This window comes from Anolis sagrei, chromosome 5, assembly GCF_037176765.1.
Source record: "Anolis sagrei isolate rAnoSag1 chromosome 5, rAnoSag1.mat, whole genome shotgun sequence".
NCBI classification, from domain to species: domain Eukaryota; kingdom Metazoa; phylum Chordata; class Lepidosauria; order Squamata; family Dactyloidae; genus Anolis; species Anolis sagrei.
Window position 1 is genome coordinate 135,796,840 of NC_090025.1, and position 22,632 is coordinate 135,819,471.

The window sequence follows — 22,632 nt, forward strand, 5'->3', positions numbered from 1 at the left end:
AAAGCCATCCTCATAAAAGAAGCAACTCATGTCTTCCTTGGGATCTGTCCAAGTTCTGAATAACATATCTACCATCAATCTTATTTTCTAATTTGGGTCTTGATCGGTAAAGGAAGAAATATCTCATTACCTTCTTCCATTCTACACTGTGTGGTCATCCTTTCCAGATCAGAAAAACATGAACATGAACTCTGAGGCATGAATGGGCAGAAGCAGGGCAGTTAATGAGAATGAAGAAGGTGGGCACAATGTGATTTCCAAGAGCTTTGAGTAAAAAATAAATAAATAAAGCAAAATCATGATTAGCATGCTGTTACTTTTTGTATTAATAATATGATGTTACCTCTCAAGTTAATGAGCAAAAGCTTCCGCCATTTGGGATAATGAGCACATCTGCCATTAAAAAAAATTGCCTCACCTCTCATTCTGTCACCCCGCTACAATAACTACAGTTATTGTTGCCATTATCCTGCCATTCTGCCATTTTCACCAGCACTGAACAAGATAATCAATGAGTTCTTGAATAATGGGAAGAATTGAATGCATAATAAGAATAATAATTGTCAAAATAAAAAAAATCCTCTTCTAAAAGAAGGACACCATGGAGAGGACCAATCTGTCATAGACTTCCTGAGATAGGAAGCATCTTTTGAGCTCATCTATTCCCACTTTCCTATCAGACATAACTTTCAGTTTAGTGAGACAGATTTTTTTTCCTTTGATGATCTCATGAGTCAGACAGTCTCATATGAGGGAATATAACTGGAACCTAAGCCATAGGCTTTATATGATACTAGCTTAGGTACCTGGCAATGCCCAAGTTAGGCAGTTTGTAATGCTATTTATTAGAAAAAACCTAAAACATTTTATGAATGTTTCCATTAGAAAATGCATAAATAGATGTGTAAACTACCACTCCCATCATCCCAGGTTCATCCCTTCAAATACTGCCAATAGTTAAAGTTGTTCATGATGGGTATGCCAAAACACCTGGAGAAATAGAGCTATAGAGTGGAATTTCTCAAACTGTGCTCCTCCAGATGTTTTGGACTTCAGCTCTGACAATTCCTAACAGCTGGTAAGCTGGCTGGAATTTCTGGCAGCTGAAACCCAAAGCACCTGGAGGAGCACAGTTTGAGAAACTCTGCTATAAAGTGTTGTAGAATGCATATACTAAAATGAGCATTTCTGGGCCCACCTGAAACTTATCAGAGTGATAACTAAAGTCAAGCTGCTGGTGTAGTTTAAAAATAGTGTTGAAGAAGAATCTTAAAGGAGAGAGGAAGTTTTCGACAGCAGAGTAACTAGGTTTGGTGATGAGACTGCACAAGAAAAGAAAAGGAAAAAATGATCTCAGGACCTGTGTGTGTGTGTGTGTGTGTGTGTGTGTGTGTGTGTGTGTATATATATATATATATATAATCCCAAAGAACAATCTAACAGTGGTTAATTTAATGGATTTCTGATCGCTCTTTGGATAGGTTAGTAATAACAGACCAGTTAATGGGGCCAATTATAAATGATGTAATAAATTGGTTTGCTTCAGACCCAAATTCTGGATATCTGATGTTGTGGGCATGTTTCTACCATCCTCAGGAAAAAAACATGTTAGCATTATATGGGATTCATAGATTTGGAGAAATTAGGTAGTCTGAATATAACATAAATATTCTTTAAGCTCTCAGAATTAGATCTTCCATAATGTCATTTATTGTTAAGTGGTATGAGTTCTGCAAAGAACAATTATTATAAGTTTTTGATACATGATAAATTTAAGTATAAGCTTATGTTTCTCGTGATGTAAGAATATTCTGAATGTCTATCAATAAATAGAAATAAAAAGGAATGCAGTTAATGTAATCAAGAAAGATGATTCACTTCAGCCAAACCTAGGTTATAATTAAGGGAAATTGGCATTTGTCCCTGGCAGCAGTTTACACTTCATCTTTGGCAAGCCCTGAGATTTTTTAAGCTACTACAGGCTATCATTATTATAATTCTGTGGATCTTTTGGGCTTGCTTGCGTTGTCTATAAAATGCAAAATTAAATAACAGTTTCTTTATTTCCTGGAAGTAATTTTTTTCTTTTTCTGTTATTTAGCTCCTAATGTGGCTCCTTCTGAAGTTGGAGGAGGAGGTGGCAGTAATCGAGAACTAACAATAACATGGGTGGTAAGTATTGCAATGAAACTACATGTATTATGCAATCTGTTACAAAAAAAACCTGTTCATGTTAACTTTGAACTAAGGGTTCATGGATTGTTGTAAACCACTAAAATAATAATAATAATAATAATAATAATAATAATAATAATAATACTTTATTTATATTCCACCTTTCTCACCCCAAAGGTGACTCAGGGTGGATCACAGTACACATACGCAGCAAACATTCAATGCCACTTTGTAAAGACAATACACAGACAGACAGAACAGAACAGGAAGTGCCATGGAAGGTTGGGCTTGAGTCCAGGGGGTGCTGTTGCTCCATCCTCTATGACAAAGAGCCATCAGGGCTTCCTCCTTCCTTTTGGTCGCCCAGCATTCTCTGATCTTCCTTCTTTATGCCGTCATGAAAGACCTCCCCGCTTTTTTAGCAGTACCTAATTTCTCCGATGTTGTGGGCATGTTTCTACCATCCACAGGAAAAAAAATAGCATTATATGGGATTCATAGATTTGGAGAAATTAGGTAGTCTGAATACAACATAAATATTCTTTAAGCTCTCAGAATTAGATCTTCCATAATGTCATTTATTGTTAAGTAGTATGAGTTCTGCAAAGAACAATTATTATAAGTTTTTGATACATGATAAATTTAAGTATAAGCTTATGTTTCTCGTGATGTAAAACTGTTTTTGAAATGAGCTAGGGCTAACAGTTGGCCACTCATGCCAACCCGGGGCTTCAAACTTGCAACCTTTTGGTTGATAGATCTTATAATTGCTGATGATTTACCAGCTGTGCTACACCCCCAGCCCCTGTAGAATATATAGTCTTATGCATGCATGAATTATATTTTTAAAGAAGATGAAATTCCTTGAATTACTGATCAAAATTCACCTTAGTCATGGTGCTGAAATTTAGAATTACCTTCTGTGGCAGGGGCATTTCTTAAATTTGCAATAGTCTAAGTAATGGTACTTTGTCATGTTAAGAATAGAATATGATTTTCTTATAAATTCATCCCTGGCTGAAAAAAAAATACTGTAAATAAAATTCTAAAACATACACATTCTGTAGGCCAGGAAATCAGGGAGAGCTTTGTCTGCATAGAATTTACTTAGGAAACATTCTTAACTTAAGATAGAGTAATCAAATAATCAAAATTTACATACTGTATATATGCGAGTATAAGCCGACCCGAATATAAGCCTAGGCACCTAATTTCACCACAAAAAAAAAAAAACCTGGGAAAACATATTGACTCAAGTATAAGCCAAGGGCGGGAAATACAGTAGCTACTGGTAAATTTCAAAATAAAAATAGATACCAATAAAATTACATTAATTGAGGCATCAGTGGGTTATTTTTTAATATTTACATACAACTGTAATTTAAGATAAGACTGTCCAACTCTGATTAAATCATTATTGTGGAGACTGAAAGACTGTGGCTTCTCTGAAGCTTGCAATTCTGAGGCAGAGGCTATCTCAAACAAATGGACCCTACAGAAATGCAGAATGGAACTGACAGGATGCCAGTGAGAATGATTAATGATTAATTAATTATTGTTCATATATAGAAGGAAGGAACAAAAGTTTGTGCTTATTGAGAACTCTCAAGAACATGCCCCCCATACCGACCGTTCACTGTGAAAGTTTGTACAGTGGGGGGGGGGGGGGAAGTATTTAGTCCAGATACCAATTGTACAAGTTCTCCCACTTAAAAAGATAAGAGAGGCCTGTAATTGACATCAGAGGTAGACTTCAACTATGAGAGGCAACATGAGAAAACACATCCAGAAAACCACATTGTCTGATTTTTAACAAATTTATTTCCAAATTATGGTGGAAAATAAGTATTTGGTTCATAACAAAAGTTCATCTCAATACTTTGTTAAATATCCTTTATTGGCAATGACAGAGGTCAAACATTTTCTGTAAGTCCTCACAAGGTTGGCACACACTGTTGCTGGCCTGTTAGCCCATTCCTACATGCAGATCTCCTCAAGAGCAGTGATGTTTTGGGGCTGTTGCTGGGCAACACAGACTTTGAACTCCCCACAAAGGTTTCTATAGGATTGAGATCTGGAGACTAGCTAGGCCACTCCAGCATCTTGAAATGCTTCTTACGAAGCCACTCCTTCGTTGCCCTGGCGGTGTGCTTGGTATCATTGTCATGCTGAAAGACACAACCATGTTTCATCTTCAGTGCCCTTGCTGATGGAAGGAGGTTTGCACTCAAAATCTCACAATACATGGCCCCATTAATTCTTTCATGTATACTGATCAGTCACCCTGGTCCTTTGGAGAGAAACATCCCCAAAGCATGATGTTGCCACCCCCATTTTTCACAGTAGGGATGGTGTTCTTTGGGTGCAACTCAGCGTACTTTCTCCTCCAAACATGACGAGTTGTGTTCTGCCACACAGTTCTACTTTGGTTTCATGCAACTATATGACATTCTCCCAGTTCTTTTCTGGATCATCCAAATGCTCTCTAGCAAACTGCAGTCGGCCCCGGACATGTACTGGCTTAAGCAGGGAGACATGTCTGGCACTGCAGGATCTGAGTCCCTCATGATAACCTTTGTTACATTGGTCCCAGCTTTCTGCAGGTCATTCACTAGGTTCTCCCATGTGGTTCTGGAATTTTTGCTCACTGTTCTTGTGATCCTTGTGACTCCACAGGGTGAGATCTTGCGTGGAGCCCTAGATTGAGGGAGATTATCAGTGGTCTTGTATCTCTTCCATTTTCTAATTATTGCTCCCACAGTTGATTTCTTCACACCAAGCTATTTGCCTATTGCAGATTCAGTCTTCCCAGTCTGGTGCAGAGCAACAATTTTGTTTCTGGTGTCCTTCAACAGCTCTTTGGCCTTCACCATAGTGGAGTTTGGAGTGTGACTGCTTGAGGTTGTGGACAGGTGTTCTTTATTCAAATAGCAGCCACAATACAATGTTGTATTCCAAATAGGAGCCATTACTACATGTAATGAGTGGAAGGCAGATGAGCCTGTCTGTGAGACCCAGAAATCTTACTTGTTTGTAAGTGACCAAATACTCATTTTCCACCATAATTTGCAAATAAATTTGATAAAAATCAGACAATCAGACAATGTGATTTTCTGGATGTGTTTTCTCATGTTGTCTCTCATAGTTGAGGTCTACCTACGATGTCAATTACAGGCCTTTCTCATCTTTTTAAGTGGGAGAACTTGTACAATTGGTATCTGATAAAATACTCCCCCCCCCCCCCCCCACTGTAGTTAACAAGCTGGTTCTGAAATCAGCCAGGGAGAGCTTTGCTGCCTCCTGCCACTGTATAAAATATACCTTTGAAAAACAAGCATGTGAATATAAGGTCAAGAAACAATTCTTTGGAACTCTTAATTAGAATACAACTTTATTAGAAACACTACTTTTTGTTACAGTACTAAATTTTACAATATTATTTGAACAACTCTGCTACACAAATGCCCATACAATTCTGAAATGCCTTTACCTTGATGGCTGATTCTGAGGTCATCACATCAATGTTGTATTCCAGTTACAGCGTTTAAATCTACTAATCTTAAATTTAGGAGTCTTCTAAGTGTGATGTTTTAATAGCGTAGAGTCAATGGGATAAGAGACACTAAACATCTAGTGAAACTTAAAACCAAATAAGAAGACAGAAGAATGCCAGTTTGGTTCTTATCAACAGTTTATATAAACCAGTGTCTTGTCTCCAGTAGAAGATAATAATGTTTTGTTATCAAAGGAAGTGGATTCTGAGAGCCAGCCAGTCTAGCCCATGTCAATCATTTTGTACATCTTATTCATCTAGTGCCTAAGATTGTGGCTTCATTTTCTCTTGCTAGCATGTTATTCTTTACACGAAGCAAACTTAGAAGACAGGAGGATAAAATTGAAAGGGTACTTTCAACCAAGAATGTAATTGAATGGAATCTTTGAGAAGGTCAATAGGATCTGTCCTAGAGAGGCTGAATGTAATTTGAGGAAGCCACAATTTTGGTGCATGGCCTTCTTGTTAGTGCTTTTATGAATTAAGGAACAAGATTGTAGAAAACTGTCCAACTGTCAGATGCATTTCATTCATATACTATTCCTATATGAACAATTACATCTAAATGCTGGTAATTTACAGTCATTCAGTATAATTTCATCAATTGACTGAACACTTATGCATTGTGATCTGTTTTACTGAAGAATATTCTTCCTAAATATTGTTTCCAAGTCATATGAATACAGAGTTTGTGATTTTACTAATAGCAGGAAGCAGAGAGTCGGGAGATGAGGATTGTAGATTTAAACAGCTCCCTTTCCTCTTCTTCTCTCATTTGTCTAAGATCTAATTTTGAAAGGTTGTGTTTGATTTTGATAAAGATAAGCATGCATGTGCATGCATGGGTTCTTTTCCATGTGATAGTTGTTCTCTTCAGAGTCAACAGCATAACTAACCATCATAAAGCATTCTTCATTGTGAGCCAAATAGAAACAATAGGTTTACAGTTAAGTACCTTAGAGATTAAGAACAATTTTATGCATAGTTTTATGCACTGTTCTGGAATCTTTGCAGTGAATGGCAGTAAAGGGTAGTTTCTCTACCTTTTAAGATAGCAATATACATATTTTAAAGCCAAATATTGCTATTTTCCATTTTTCAGCCCATATGCCTTCTGTTTGGTTGTTTATCTCTGCACAATTCTACATTTTACATTTTTGTATTAACAAAAAAAGTCTATGTTCTTTGCAAAATATCAACAAACTGTAACTGCGATTACCTAGGGCTATATGGTTTGATTCATATGTTTTAGTGGGGTATAGCCACAGATGGTCCTGCTTCAATAATTTTATTAGTCTTAAGTATGCCACAATATTTTTTTCTTCCTGAAAAAGGTTAACAGACGAAGGAAGGAAGGAAGGAAGGAAGGAAGGAAGGAAGGAAGGAAGGGAGGGAGGGAGGGAGGGAGGGAGGGAAAAAGTTACAATTATTTAATGTTGAAGATCTTTGAAAAAAGCACAGTATATTTTGATTTACTTTGCCTTAAGTGAGAAGAGTTTTGAAAAATTACTTTCTGGACTACATTTCCAAGTTGTAATCCACAGAAAGTCTTCTCTTCTCTTCCCCTTATAACATTTCCAATTTCTGATTCTAAGATCCCTTGGAAAATAAGCTCTGTATAAATATGAAATATGAAATACTATATCTAAGAATACTTATCACATTTACTTGAAACCTCCAAAGAGATAAAGAATGTATTACCAGTATTTACAGTCTTTCAAACTGTTATGAACACTGGATATTATAGATAATACACAACAAAAGATGACATCTATGTAAATACTGTGTAATACTGAGCACAGTTAATATTACCATTAAAGCCATAGACAGTTCAGGTTCAGGCTATTTGGCTGACCGCATCAACTTGTACAAACCTGTCCGGACCCTGTGATCTTCAGAAGAGGCCCTTCTTTCAGTACCATCTCAATCTCAAGCTTGGTTGGTGGGAATGAAAGAGTAGGCCTTATTTGTGACTGCCCCTCGACTCTGGAACTCCCTGTCCAGAGAAGCCAGAATGGTCCCTTCCCTGCTGTTTTTCCAACAGCAAGTTAAAACCTTTTAATTCAGACAGGCATTTAAAGATCAAAAAAAATTAAGTCATGGGATATGGTGGTTTTATATACTTTTATGGGTTTAATTTGAATTGTTTTTAATATTAATGATATTTAATACTGTTTTAATATTCATATATTGTATATTTGTATATTTGTATATTGTATAGCCACTCGGAGTCCCCTTTGGGGCAAGAAGGGCGGGGTATAAATATGTTAAATAAATAATATTTTAAGTTGTATTGCTTTTGATTATGAGCCGTTTTGAGTCTCCTTGTGGTGGCACAGCGGGTTAAACCACTGAGCTGCTGAACTTGCTGACTGAAAGGTTGGCGGTTCGAATCTGTAGGACAGGGTGAGGTCCCACTGTTAGGACCAGCTTCTGCTAACCTAGCAGTTTGAAAACATTGAAATGTGAGTAGATCAATAGGAAATGAAGAAAGCACACCTCTCAGAGTTGGACACCACTAAACTTAATGTCAGGGGAAACCTTTTCCTTTACCTTTATGGAGAGAGAAGGTGTGATATAAATAAACGTAGTAGTAGTAGTAGTCAGATTTAGGATTTTTATCATTTTATGTGTTACTTGGGAGGTGATATTTGAAAATCTATTCAGACTCGCCTTCTGTGGCCAGAAGCTCCTTCTAGCCACAAGAGTCACTCTAATTTTCAAGAAGAAACTTAGAAGCACTTTTCACTGATTGGTTCATTTATTTTGATCTCTGCTTGGAACCAGCCTAGAACATGGCAGGCACTGGAGGACGAATTCCTTCCTTCACTAGAAATCTACTCAGTCTGGATCACACAAACATACACGTATGGATCACAACTGTATGTATGTGTTATTCCATCTGATCTTGGAAGCTAAGCAGGATCAGGCTTGGTTGGTACTTGAAAAGTGGACCACCAAGTAATACCAGGCTATATATAGGCTATATTTCAAAGGAAGGTGAGCCAAACACCCATTGACCATTGGCCTAAGAAAAGTATATGATATTCATGGGATTACCATAAATTAAACTTGAGGCCTTCCAGGTATTTTGGACTTCAGCTTCCAGAATTCCCGACCATTGCACAAGCTGGCTAGGGCTTCTGGGAGTTGGAGTCTCAAACACCTGGAGGACCACGGGTTTGGCAGGTCTAACTTAACAGAAAATATTTTTGATTTCCCAGACCATGAAAAAATACAATGGTACATCTTATATTGCAAGTAAAGACTTATGCCTAGTTGTCATGTTGGCAGTGTCAAGTTTGGATGATTGCCAACTGTGACTAAATGTTTAAAATTATAACCATATTGTGGTGACTAATATGAGATCGGAGAGTACTCATACAAGATCAGTTTGTTCTTATACATGGACCCAAATATATATCTAGCAAACATTTATCTCAGCTAATGGATGGCATTCCCATCTGCTTTAAATGCAGAAAATTATTGAATCCAGTTATTTCATTATGAAATATTTGCTTATTCCGAGTCTTCCATCGTGTTTATCCACGATGTTAAATAATTTGGTTCTTCAAACAGTTAATCTGGTTATAAAGGTTCAACTAAGGCTGTGGGTCAGCATTTTGTATTTCAGTAATTACATAAGTGATGGCATCAGAGCAGAATGTAAGGTAAGTTGGCACACCTTGAGGATTTACTATGATTCATTAAGCCTCAATGAGTGATACATTTCCAAATTCTCTTTTGGAAATAGAATGATAGGAATATAAAGTTGCTCTACAACTTCTAACCATTTTTCATAATGAAAATTAAAATTTAGCATCAAATCCTGTTAAGACAATATACAAATGTAAAAGTTCTTCTATAAGTATGATTGCATTTTTCTCAGAAGATATATAAATAAAGCTCTAAGTGCAACCAATTTGGCAGGTACAATACTGCAGGCCCTGGTTAGTACTGGCATGGGAAACCACCAATGAATGAATACCTGGTACTATTGACTATGTAGGAAGGAACTGTCAAAATCCCCTCTGAGTATTCCTTGCCTAGAAAAACCCTATGAAATTCATAGATTGATGGATGACTTAAAGGCATATACACAAAACCAATTTAAAATGTTGGGTAGGGAGCTAATCAGCTGTGTGAGTTCATAGCTTAGACATCCTTTGTTGATAATGCAACTTCGTACATGGGTGAATATCTGTGTCCTAAACGTAGGGCCTTAATATTTTTCATTTTTAGGACTCTACTGATAGTAGCACCTAAGATTAGTGTACATTTACCATTTGTCCATTTGCTGACCTCGCCCTAGATAATTCATTTTTCCACTCAGTATCATTGTCAGGCAAATGTTTTACATCCTTGCCAAGAGAAACAAGAGACTGAATCTATACTTTCCACATACGAAGCAAATGGTTTTCTGCTGAGCTGCAGCTATTACTTCTGTTTCCCATTTGGTTAAAAGGATGTGCACAAACATGGATTAACTCCTCTCTGAAATGTTTCTTTTGCAAAAAAAAAGCAATTTTATATAGTGTGATATTGGAAGGACATTCAGGAAAATAAGGAAATGTGACAAAATTGTATTGATAGTTTGCCTTATGAAGTAAGGATTGTTCCCACTGAATTAGGGATCAAATCTGAAGGGAAAACAAAGAATAAGAAATAGTCTATACAGGCTGAAAATTTTAAGAGCTTCCTATAACAATCATTTTACAAGTGCAGAAAGCTACTTAATCCATAGTGTTATTTTTTCCTCTCCAAAATATAGATTTGTGGAGAGTAAGAAATCTTCTCCCAGAAATCTTCCAGGACCACATAAGCCTGGAACTGTAGGTCTTGTGTTCTTGGTTGATAGAAGTCCTTTCAAGAAATACTCTTTCTAAAGGGTGCAGGTACACATCAGCATTTATTGCAGTCCCCTACTTATAAACCTAAATTCTCACTGTTTTGTCTTGTAGCCTTTGCCAAGAGAATATCATTTTGGTAATAATTTTGGATATGTAGTAGCATTCAAATCCTTTGATCAAAAAGAATGGAAAAGAGTTACAGTTCCTCAACCTGATATTGGTCGATATGTGCATAAGGATGACTCAATGCCTCCTTCATCAAGATACCAAGTGAAAGTGAGAGCATTTAACAACAAAGGGGAAGGACCATTTAGCCTTACTGCTATTATCCATTCAGCAGAAGATGGTAAGTAGAAATCGCATGTTATGTGTATTCCAATGCACTCGCTTCCACATTTTGCTAAACAGACAGGTCCTTAATGTAATAGCTGCAAGCTCATGTTCCATTTCAATTATATGGAGCATTTCCAGTTGGATTAGACCACTCATTTTAGCCTATCTGTTGGAAGCACACAATGCAGACATAGCAAAGAGATTAATGACATCTGGGTAAGCCATTTTTATGGATGAGCTGAAACCAGACCTGAAAATGAACAGCTGGATCAGATCAAATATGGGATTTATAGTCCCTGAGAGTAACTTTTCCAAGTTTTGTAGATACACTACCTCTTACCTTAATTTTTGTCCATCTGATTAGAAGTGATTGATAGACTGATCTTTAATGAACATGCATAATTTCAAGTTACTGAGGTTCATTTTTAGTTCTCATCAGCCACATATTTGCAAAATTATTCACAGAAAATCTGATCACACTTTTTATTATCATAATTAGATCACACATTCTTTGTATTGATGAGAAGTACCTTATATTGATCTTCAGATAGATTCATATATTGAAAAGCTTTGGGGAACCAGTTAGTTATGATCACCATGTGAAAATACACTGTCTTTGTTTTTTTCGATAACATATTAGAATTTCCAGTGTGATATATTCACTATTATTGAAAGTTACTTTTAAACAATGATGTCTCATACAAGATGCTTCAGGTTTCCTTGACATTGTTCATCCATGCTGAAACTGTATTTCCCTGAACAGTGCCTGTTTTGATGCATAGTTGAATGGATGCCCAGTAAGCAGATTAGTTATATGAAAGGTTTCCTGAGCTTGTCTGTTGCAACTTGTTACTGAAGATTCACAAAACAGAATTGATCTTTGTTTGGAAAATGAAATCCTTCGTAGACACTATATAGCCTTATGTTCACAAATGTTAACTACTTATTTAATCGTGAGCTTAATTTAAGTAAAAATATTTGTCCCATCTTTTCCCCAAGACTGGAACTCAAGTCAGTTTACATATCTAAGAAATTGTAGTTAAAAACATACAAAAGATGTGATAGAATTACATTATGAACCATGTAAAAAATATAGACTCTAAAAGATTTTAAAACAATAAACAAAAATATACATAACATTTACAGTCATTTTAATCCTAATTTTAGTTGTAGCAAAACATGGAACTATTGAGCCAACATGATTTTATATTCACAGACCGCAATTCTCTCTTTCCAGCAGCATAATAGAGAACACTCTGCTTTTGTTTGTAGGTATGTCCAGCAAGAAACACAACCAAGATTCACAATTTGCCCCAAAAACAATAATTAATCCCAGTTAGAATTAATGGAAAGTTGCTAAATCAATCTTTTTTTTTGTAAATTCTACTGATCTGATTAAACAAAACTAGGATTTGTGGAGAATACATGAACAAATTAAAAATTTGCTTGTAGTATACATCATTCATAGTATTTGACATAATTTTTACTAATTCTATTCAATTTTTTTCAGCTCCTTCTGAAAGACCTAGAAATGTGCATGTAAAAGTCAGATCATCCACTGAAGCTGTTGTTTCCTGGGAGCATATTTTCAATCTAGCTGTCACAGGATATGAGGTGAGCTTTCAAAAACCCATTAATTGAGGTATATCACAAAGTACTGACAGCTGTGTACTTAATGCGAAACAAGGAAGTGCAGCAAATGATGTCACATTTAGATTTGGTTTTGGAATGAAATAGATATAACACAAGGTTATGGAATGATAGGAACTTTGGGGATCTCTCTTTTTCTGTGTCTGTGTAAATATAAATTAGATTCAATTTGGAAAATATTTAGCCATGATTAGTAAACTGAGACCATTGTACTTTGGCCAGATCATGAGAAGATCTTGGTAGCATAGTCACAAGTGCTAGAATGTAACCAATAGTTCTCACAGACCTGAATAAGGTAAATAATTCTGCAACCAGCTTCATGCAACAGTAGTGTGATACTAACAGTTGAAAGATAAAGCAATAAAAGAAAGAAAAAAGAGATGCCTAAGTTACAGGCTGAAGAAATGCATGGAGGTAAGCTACAAGGTCACATGCTCCTCTGTCATGCTTCACACATGGCATATCCCTCAAGTGATTCTGTTCCTGATGTGATTATAACAATTGAGTAACCTTTAACAAAGCTATTGGATAAAGCAGGCCATCACGAACACTGGGCTTTATTTCTCAAGAAAGCTGCACCTGCTATGCTTGTTTGCATTACCTTTCCTTCTCTTTCACTATTCTTTGTTCTTCACATTGTGCATCACCTCTAATGTTTCTAACATTTTTATCTTTCTTAACTTTCTAAAGATCACAACAATATTTTAGGAGTCATGTATCACCTTTGACCAGGCTAAAATGTCCTATAACACTGATATAGGGCAGTTCTACAGACACTATATTTCAGATCAAAGCTGGTTCAAGGGGCAGCAGGTCCAGAAGACATACACTTCCAACTCATGCTACAGTATGCATCAAGCCAGAAACAGTGCAATAAAAAATTCCCCAGAAAGCCCAGAACAAGTCAGATAATGCTCTGCAACTGATCAAAGTATTTGTCACACAGGGTTCAAAACCCGGATATACTCTCATCAGCTGCAACACATCTTAGTGACATTTTCCGGTGGCTGTCTTGTAAAGGATACTATGCTCCTGAGTCCAGTTCTGATCCACCAACCAGCAGATACTCTAGCCACCATTCCCACATGGTACCAGTTCCTGGAATGTTTTTGTTGGTTCTGCACAGCAAAAAAAATTGTTTGTTTTCCTCCACATGCAAACTGCATTATAGTGTCTGTGTTGAAGCACCCTTAGTTTGAACCTTTGAATATTTGGTCAATGTTGCAAATGCATTCACACAAAGGAATCTGAACAATTGCTGAGAGAAATCTGGGATTGGATAGTCCTTGCCAATTTCTGAAAGCTCATTTTGCTTAGACAAATTCACACTGTGGTTAAAAATCCTCAAAAGACAAGTGTACTGTCTTAGATGTATCTCTAACCAGTTTGTTTGAACCTTATTATGTTCAGAAGGAGAAAGTGTTAGAAAGCAGATCACAAATCACACCATCAGAGAAGGCTCTCTTCCATAGACTTTAGGCAGGCATGTATCAGGAGAGACACTCTCATTTATCAAGCTTCTGAGCTAATTACTGTTTTGAATGTCATTCCCATCAACAGAAGTTAATTAGCAACCAGTTCAGCCCTTTTAAAACATTGTTACTAATTGTTCACATGGGACCTAAGTTAAGTCATGTTGCTGTATTTAGCACTTTAAAACTTCAAAGTCTATTTTGAACAGAATCCTTTTATTGTAATGAAATTTGAGTCAAATCTGAATTTTCCATTCTCAAACATAATTCCTCATTGCTTTTGTAACCACACAGTTGTTAGAAAGCATTCTTTGTAGAAATCAGTTCTTCGTGGGTCATATAACCGCATTTCTTCACACATACAGATCCGGTACTGGTCCCACCATGAAAAGGAAGATGCTGCAAATAAAGTACAAGTGAGCAATTTGAATTTTTCAGTAAGGCTAGAAAACCTGAAACCTGACACACAATACAATGCAGACGTGAAAGCTTTCAATACGGCAGGCTTTGGACCTGCCTCCCAATTATTGAGCTTCACGACGGAAAAAGCACGTAAGTAAAGTAGCTTTTATAGTGATTTGTTATATTATTCTGTGCTCTAAAAACATTTTTATTACGTTTTTATTTATTATTTTCATGGTATTGACAGAGTGCTTAATTGGAGAAGTCAAAAATAAAGTAATGAGAAGTATTTGTATATAAATGTCAGTGGTATGCTTTTATTATTAAAAAAATATAGATGTCAGCTTTTAGAAATTTTCCATTTGTAGTATGGCACTCAATTTTGTCAGGCTATCTGATATTATAAAGCCTTAACGAGTTCTGTAAGTTAGAGAACATGTAACCCTGCCATTAAAATGGTTCTGCCTTACAGTTACATCAAGATGTTGGTGCTGTTTTACAGTTACATCAAGATGATTCCGGCTTTCATGGCCGGAATCACTGGATTGCTGTGAGTATTCTGGGCTGAAACATCGGGAGAGAATGCTTCTGGAACTTGGCCATACAGCCCGGAAAATTCACAGCATCCCAGTGACATCACAATTTATTTTTAAATATATACTCTGCCTTGATCAGTAAAGTTTGAAATGGATGGCAATCATTTATGATCAACTGTAACCATAATCTCTTAGAAATAAGAAATGTGTGAGACATTGAAGGAAAATTCACAAACAAGCTGTAATTAACAGTAATAAAAATTAATAGTACTTCTTGGTATGGATGTTTTGCAGCTCCAAGGCAGCGACCAAGAATAGTCAGTGTTGAAAGATCTGGTTCAAAGTTTCTCATCAAATGGGACCACGTTAAATCACAGTCTAACGAATCTTCTGTGAAAGGATATAAAGTAAGTTTTGCATAAAAACAATTTGGATTCACTGTTTAATTTTTGGCTACTCTGGTGTGTCAATTTTATTTTTCTCTCAATGGATCACAAGTCATTTAAAAGCAGGGCAACTATTAAGTTATTTCTCATTAGGTTTTACAGTTACAAAAAAGAGCAATTTCTAAGGTATACATACACAGCTAACAGTGTGTGTGTGTGTGTGTGTGTGTATATATATATAATCTTAAGATCTAGTCCTCACTATTGCCTTCAAGTGTACTATTTTCTAATTCCTAGAACTTTTTACTAGATATGGCTCTTGTCAAGACATTAATAGGATTATATGACATAGTAGAGAAGAATATGTTTAGCTCACATTTTAATATTAACTTCCTTTATTTTGCACGTTCAAGCCAATGTGCCAGGGGTGCTATTATGTGGGCCTCCATAAATTGTGGGACTGCAGTTTCCAGCAGTCCCTTGCCAGTGTAGCCAATGGTGGGGAATACTAAAAAGTAACAACTTATGGAGGGGCACATGATCCATCTTCTTGCAATCGTCAATCAAAACTCCTTCGTGCTTCTCCAGATTTTGCAGTGGGGTTCCCTAGTAAACAACAACATATTTATGTATTTATTTATTTACTGTATTTGTATACCGCCTTTCTCAGCCAATTGGTGACTCAAGGCGGTGTATAACATACAAATTAGTATAGAGTAAGCAAAATCATGCATGTTAATTCTGCAGTGTAAATTCACCCTAAGACATGCATAGGATCTCCTGTCTTTTTTCAAGTGGCTAAACGATGGCAGCAGAGACAATTTTTCTAAAATTGTATGAAGATGGTAATTCTGAACCTTTCCTTCTTTCAGTAGGGACTGCTGACGTGTATAATCAGTTTACTTCTCTTAATATTCCCATTAGAACAAATCAATTTGATTTGCTATAGTTTAATGAAGAATGCTCATTTCATCCTTTAGGTATTTTAATGAGTTGTTAAAATAAATACCACAATCTTTATTTTTGTTCTTGAAGTATAATGTGTACTTATGTCTGATGCCATATTATATTTTGTCTTTGAAAGGTGCTGTACCGACCCGATGGCCAATTTAATGGCACACTGTTTAAGACTGGTAAACACTATATAGAAGTTCCTGCTCCCCTTACAGGTCAATACGTTGTTGAAGTTCGAGTACACAGTGAAGGGGGAGATGGAGAAGTAGCTCAAGTCAAAATTCCAGGTGTGTGGACTTTAAAATGTACCTGACTTTGAAATTTCAAACTATCGATTTCCTTTTCTCCAAACTATATGCCATTGTCATTCTAATAAAATTATTGCAATATGAATGTCCACTGTTTTATATTGAAATTTATTTTTTATTTTATGTACCATATTTATACCCCTCCCTTCTCACCCCATCGGAGAGTCAAGGCGACTTACATATATAAGCAGCAATTCGATGCCATGTGGACATACATAGTGAAATAAACATATACATTAAAACAATAATTAAAAACATACTAAACCTTAAAGCCACTTATTTAAAGTCACATAATCCAATGTCAATCAAATTGAGTTGCTCTTCAATAATTAGAAGGATAGATAGAAAATAAAGCTTTCTCCATCCTATTATGTTGTTTTACAGATATAACAAATTAATCAAGATTCACTGGATTTTTTTAAAAAAAATTGGATCTCACTTGTCATAGTGGCAACCAGCAAGTTTTTGCTCATTACTGAAGTGGTGTTGGACAGGGCTCCAGAGCAACATGGGAGAGGGGAGGGGGAAAGGAGGCATTTCCCTCTCCCTTCTCCGGTCACACTGGTGCCCTGATTGACATCATTCCAGTTTATGAGTGGACAGTAGCCATGTTGTGTCCTTTGGCACTGCTACAGGCATGTAGCCGGGGGGGGGGGGGGGGGAGCTTGAGGGGCTTCAGCCCCCCCTCCCCGAAATGCTCATGGTGGTTCGCAAAAAGGCCTTACTGGTGCATTATGTAAACTGTTATGTTTATTCATATCATGATCTGATCACCATACTCAATATATCCCATATGCATGGGGGTATTGGGGTAATGATACAAAAGGGTTGCTAAGGCAGACCCTCTTTCACTTAGACTCAGCCCCCCCGAAACTCACTCCCCCCGAAACCCCTCCTGAAAAAAACTCAGCCCCCCCCCCCCAAAAAAAAAAACGAAATCCTGGCTACGGGCCTGCACTGCTACAACAAGAATGGAAGGGGAAGAATGAGTGCCCTCCTATATCCCTGGGCCACAGTTGTGTCCAGTTCTGATTTGCCACCCCTTTGGGATTGTGGGTCAGTGCAGATGAGCCATATGTTGAGGTAAATGCAGAGACATGTTTTTACCACAATAATTGATTTCTTTATTTGATGTTCTGCTCTATTTGAAGACTACAGTAGGGTATGGCAGGAGGTGTAGAAATAACGTGCTGGCTGCCTCTGCCTTCCTCCTGGGATTCGAACATGTTTTAGCTTTCCTAGAAGGTATATCACCTTGTTTCTTGCACCTCTGCCCAGAGTTTATGCTCCTGTACTCTTGTATCTGTCATGATCAAGAACTTCAAGGATGCATGATATCTTTGTCACATAGCATATTTTGCAACCTTTTGTAAAAATTACCTGGCAGTTACTCAAACTCAGCTTTAGGGATTTGCATTAGGCATTTCAGGCAACAACGAAGACATGAATGATAATGATTCAGTTTATGTTGCGTTGTTAGTCTTTATAATAGGCCACTCCTTCATTTCTAACGAATGCTTCTCTAGAACAAAGCTCTCCAGATGTACTCCTGACCTATATATCTGTTCTACGGAAAGCCATAAGAATCCCACTTCCTCAAGAATATCAGATCTCTCCTATATTAGACCTCTTCAGGCATTTATTAACCACTGACATTGCTGTAGACAGTAATATGTTTGAAGACGGAAGCAGTCTATGGTTAGCATTGAATCAATGTGGCCTCCACATTTTATGCAAGAACATTATTTGGATTTAAGATATTCTGTTTAGGCCTATGAGTCCCACTTACATATGGTTAATTTATTTTGCTTTGCTAGGCGTTTCTTTACATAAATGACTTGTGACTAGTAATCCAAAACATAATGATTACTCTCTTAAATATAATTCAAACAGTAAGTCTGGTAATAGCTTTTTCCTGTTGAATATGCTCCAATTAAAGCCTTTAAAAATAATGATGCATTTAAAATGTCCACAGAAGAAATTGTTTTGTAATGTCAGCAAGCCAGACAAGATGTGTGGCATTAGGAATTTATTGCTAATTTTTCATCTGTTTCAAACTGTATCCCAAGTTTCTCCCAAAAATGGGACACTAAGAAAATAATATATGAGCTGCAACAAAACATGAAGAAAGGAAACTATGTATTTTTATGTTTTTACACATAGTGTTTATATAGAGTCTTGGGGATCTGGATAATAAACTGTCAAATGGGAAGGTGCAGGATTGAATTAGGTAGGCTGATGAGTTTTGCCTTAGCATATTTGTCATGCTCCCCAAAGGCTTTTACTGTTCTTTGTTAAGCCTCAGATGCCCCTTAGTTAAAATGGGTTCCATTTCTTTTTGTATAGTTTTCTGTTGGAGGGAACCTTAATTCAACCCTGTCCCTTTAAGAAACCCCCTAAGAGGTAGAGATTGAAGTCCTCCTCTACAACCCCTTCACAGTTAGTCAGTCTAAAGGTGCCAAGGAATCTAGAAGCTGCAATATCTTTCACATCTAATGTTAAGGGAATTCAGTCAAAGTTTAAGAAACCAAAGGTTGGAGACATTAAGTTTAAGACTTGGAGAAACAAGCTTTAAGTATTGAGGGACCAAGTCCATGGTTGAAAAAAAAGATACTTAACAGGAGATGTTAACAGAAGTCAGAACTAGACAAAGGACACAGAAAAGAGGCTAGAAAGATCTCTTAGGAAGAAATAAAGAGAAACCCAGTTAACTTCCATCTGTTCCTTCAAGTAATTGTTTGTTAGTCAGACACTGGGAGGAGTTAGGGTACTGATCTTCAATAAAATTAAATTATTTTTTGTTTACTGTTACACCTTTTGTTGTGAGTTTCCAACTGTGTTCTTGCCGAGAATAGGGCACCCGAGAGAGTTAGCTCGGGGGGGGGGGGGGGGAACAGAACAATAATCCCAGCACTTGGTAAATGATGACAACTTGAGAAGATATGCTCAAGAACCAGAACAAAAATTAATATAATACATAAATTTGATGGAACCTGTATAAGAATGGTGGAAGCAATTGGTTTAATGTTTATAAAGTTAAGTTGGTGCTAGACTTTTACCATGTTTGAATCATCTGAAATATTATTTATAATAGATATGTATTTGTTTTTACAGTTTTATAATATTACTATTATTTTTACAGTTTTACTATTATTTGTTTTTACAGTTTTACTATTATTTTTATTGTCTGCATCTGGCACTGAATTATTGATATAGTTTGTAAATCGCCCTGAGTCCCCCTTCGGGGGTGGCAAGGGCAGAGTATAATAAATAAATATCAAAATCAACATTAACACTGTTTTACATATAATTTCAATCAGTGTTCAATGGCTCTCTCCAGATTTTTTTTCATAAACACAATCTGCTTTATTTCCAGGAGCTGCTGCTGGAATATCACCTAGTTGTCTTGGTTTATTGCTGCCTGCCATTGGTATCCTTGCCTCCTTGGGATTCTGAATGTAGCTGGATTTTACACATCCACAATTTAGTGCAAAGAACCTTCCGACCTGAGAGGATTTCCGTTCCTTTTTGATTCCTGTGGCACCAACCTAAGCCAAATAAATTACACTTTCAAGCAAATTATCCTCCCGACTTAACTACGGACTTCAAAGACCGAGGCATCCGGGAACTCCTTCATCAAGCAACTCAACTTTTGAAAGTTTGAGGAATGATTTTTAACTTGTTCCAATTATGCCTTATGAAACACTTGTGCTGATCTGCGACAGTTGCATGATTCAGTCCAATCGGGCAAGTTACAGTGTTAAAACCCAATAACATAGGCTGTACAGTAAAAGTAAAACCACCATACATAGGTGCTTTAACTTTAATAACAAATTGTGAAAACATAATAGAGATTGAAATGTTGATTGTATGTGGTATATGTAGGAGTAACTACGTCTGTCCGTACTATCCTATATGTTTTGTGTACTGCATATTTTTGAATGGCCCCTGTCATTTATGACATTCCAGATTTTTAGAGATACAGTCAAAGCAAACACATTGCTCCCATTTTTTTTGCAGCTTTTCTTCTTGAAGTGACTAAATTGTGGGTTGAGAACACTGGAATCCAAGTTCATTCACAATGGCTCTTATTTCAGATGGGTTTGGAGCTGTTCTACAAATACTAACCGTAAAGGATTTTCCAGCACCTTAATTATAATGCCATAGAGTAATTCAAGATGTAATTTTACAAAATAATGCTAGTCAAGCCAAGTGTAATTTTTCTCAGTCACAGAGATGTTTGTTTTGCTGTAAAAAATATTAATAGCTATATAAGCAAATTTATTTCAGATATGCAGGGTATCCAAGTATTATTGCCATATTTGAGTAATTCTACTTCAATCATAAAGTACAAGATTTAAATTCTAAGATTATAAATAGTCATTATAATGGCACAGTGAAATTTGAAAAATGATTCCACGTTAGAGTCAATTTAAAAATGGATAGAGTATTTAAAGTAGTGTGAATCGTCTATGGTAACAACAAATGGGTTATGCAGTAAAGAAGAAAGACAAATGTAGCACATAGCAAAAACTATCCTGAGTGTTATTTTTTTGTGACACATATATTGCCTTACTTTAGTGAAGGCCAACCATTAGGAGAATGATTTGCATTTTCCAATAAATTAATATTGTTCTACTTCCTAGAGCTGTAAATAAGAGTTGTAAAGTTCTAATATGATTTCTCCCTTTTTAAAAAAAAACCCCAAAAGATAGAAAAGATGTTACTGAAATTCAGAAAGATCTCAACTGTTCTGCCTGCTTTTATGTTTTAGTTAAGCTTTCAACACTGGGATTCCCACAGGAGATACAGAATGTCTTTGTTCTGACTGTTTCTATGCTGTATTTAAAGTTATTAAAAAAAAAGAAATACCAATTTCTTTCAGATTCCATGGTGTGCTGGGAGTTTGGTGTGAATGTGAGGGTGGAAACGCACCACTCAATTGATATTGAATCAGATGACTTCAGTAATAGTGCAATGTCTGATGCTTCAAGAAGTATAAGCTTTTGAATCATTTTATTAGCACAGCCTTGCTAGCTGCTTTAGAGATAGAACTGAACTTTTTAGGACTGATACTGTAGCCGCCCATGATAATACTGTCTTCGTGAAGCCAGAACAGACCTTGTCAATACTTTACACCCTTTCTTTGATTTGTATAATTTTTGTACTATAAATTTACATTTTAAAAGTCTAGATTTGTCATGAAAAATATCAAAAATACTGTTTTACTTTGATTTTGACTCTTTGTTACAAGTTGAAACTTTTTTAAACAGTAAGAGAAAATTATAATTTCCGTGTTGAAGAATGTCCAAAGCTATACGAGCACTACTGAGTTTCATAAATTCTGTACTACTTTGAAAGAAACGAAGATGTCTTCATGCAAGAGAAACTAATCCTTTGGAAACTGTTTTGATTTGGTTTAGGTTTTTATGCAGTGTAATTCATTTTTATATAACCTACAATACAACTAAAAAGAAATTTGCCAAAATGCATGACTGCCTTTAATTTTCTAACACATAATATAAGGAACAAGACCAGACCGTTTTTGCATGAAGACAATTTGGAAGGTCAAAGCACACTTATTTAATTTCATCTGCAACACAGAGTTTTCATCAGCCATACTAATCAGCTAATCCCTGGGTTACATTGTTGCACACGATTGCTCAAATTTTATTGGGGTATTCACTCCTCAACAGTTGTCAGCACAACTAAATATACATTGTATCATCTGCTTTACAATGCAAGGTTCTTAATTAAAGTTTCTATAGATAGACAAATTGGTTGTTTCTTTGTATTCCAGGTAATATTGAACTTAGCATTGTTTGATACTGGTGAATTTTGGATTTTTAAGTTACTTTTTATTATTATTTTTCCTATTGAGTAGACCAGGACCACGCTTTGTCCAATTTATGGTTGAAAAATAAATTATAATGAAATAAATGTATTAATGGTACTTCACATGTAACAATTGTCACTTGACTTTCCAGGGGGTTGAGTAGATTTTTTGTGTGGC

The 22,632-nt window shown here is 36.2% G+C and overlaps 1 protein-coding gene across 1 annotated transcript in view; it reads left to right on the top strand.

Moving 5' to 3' along the window:
• CNTN1 (contactin 1) overlaps positions 1-22,396 on the top strand; it is a 207,829-nt gene extending 185,433 nt beyond the window's left edge. Inside the window, exons 20-26 of the mRNA XM_060777601.2 lie at positions 2,102-2,172; positions 10,690-10,924; positions 12,422-12,525; positions 14,399-14,585; positions 15,266-15,378; positions 16,442-16,598; positions 19,996-22,396. Of these exons, the coding sequence (XP_060633584.2) occupies positions 2,102-2,172; positions 10,690-10,924; positions 12,422-12,525; positions 14,399-14,585; positions 15,266-15,378; positions 16,442-16,598; positions 19,996-20,075 (947 nt within the window). The 3' untranslated portion in view covers positions 20,076-22,396. The remainder of the gene's footprint in view (positions 1-2,101; positions 2,173-10,689; positions 10,925-12,421; positions 12,526-14,398; positions 14,586-15,265; positions 15,379-16,441; positions 16,599-19,995) is intronic.
• The last annotated feature ends 236 nt before the right edge of the window (positions 22,397-22,632 follow it).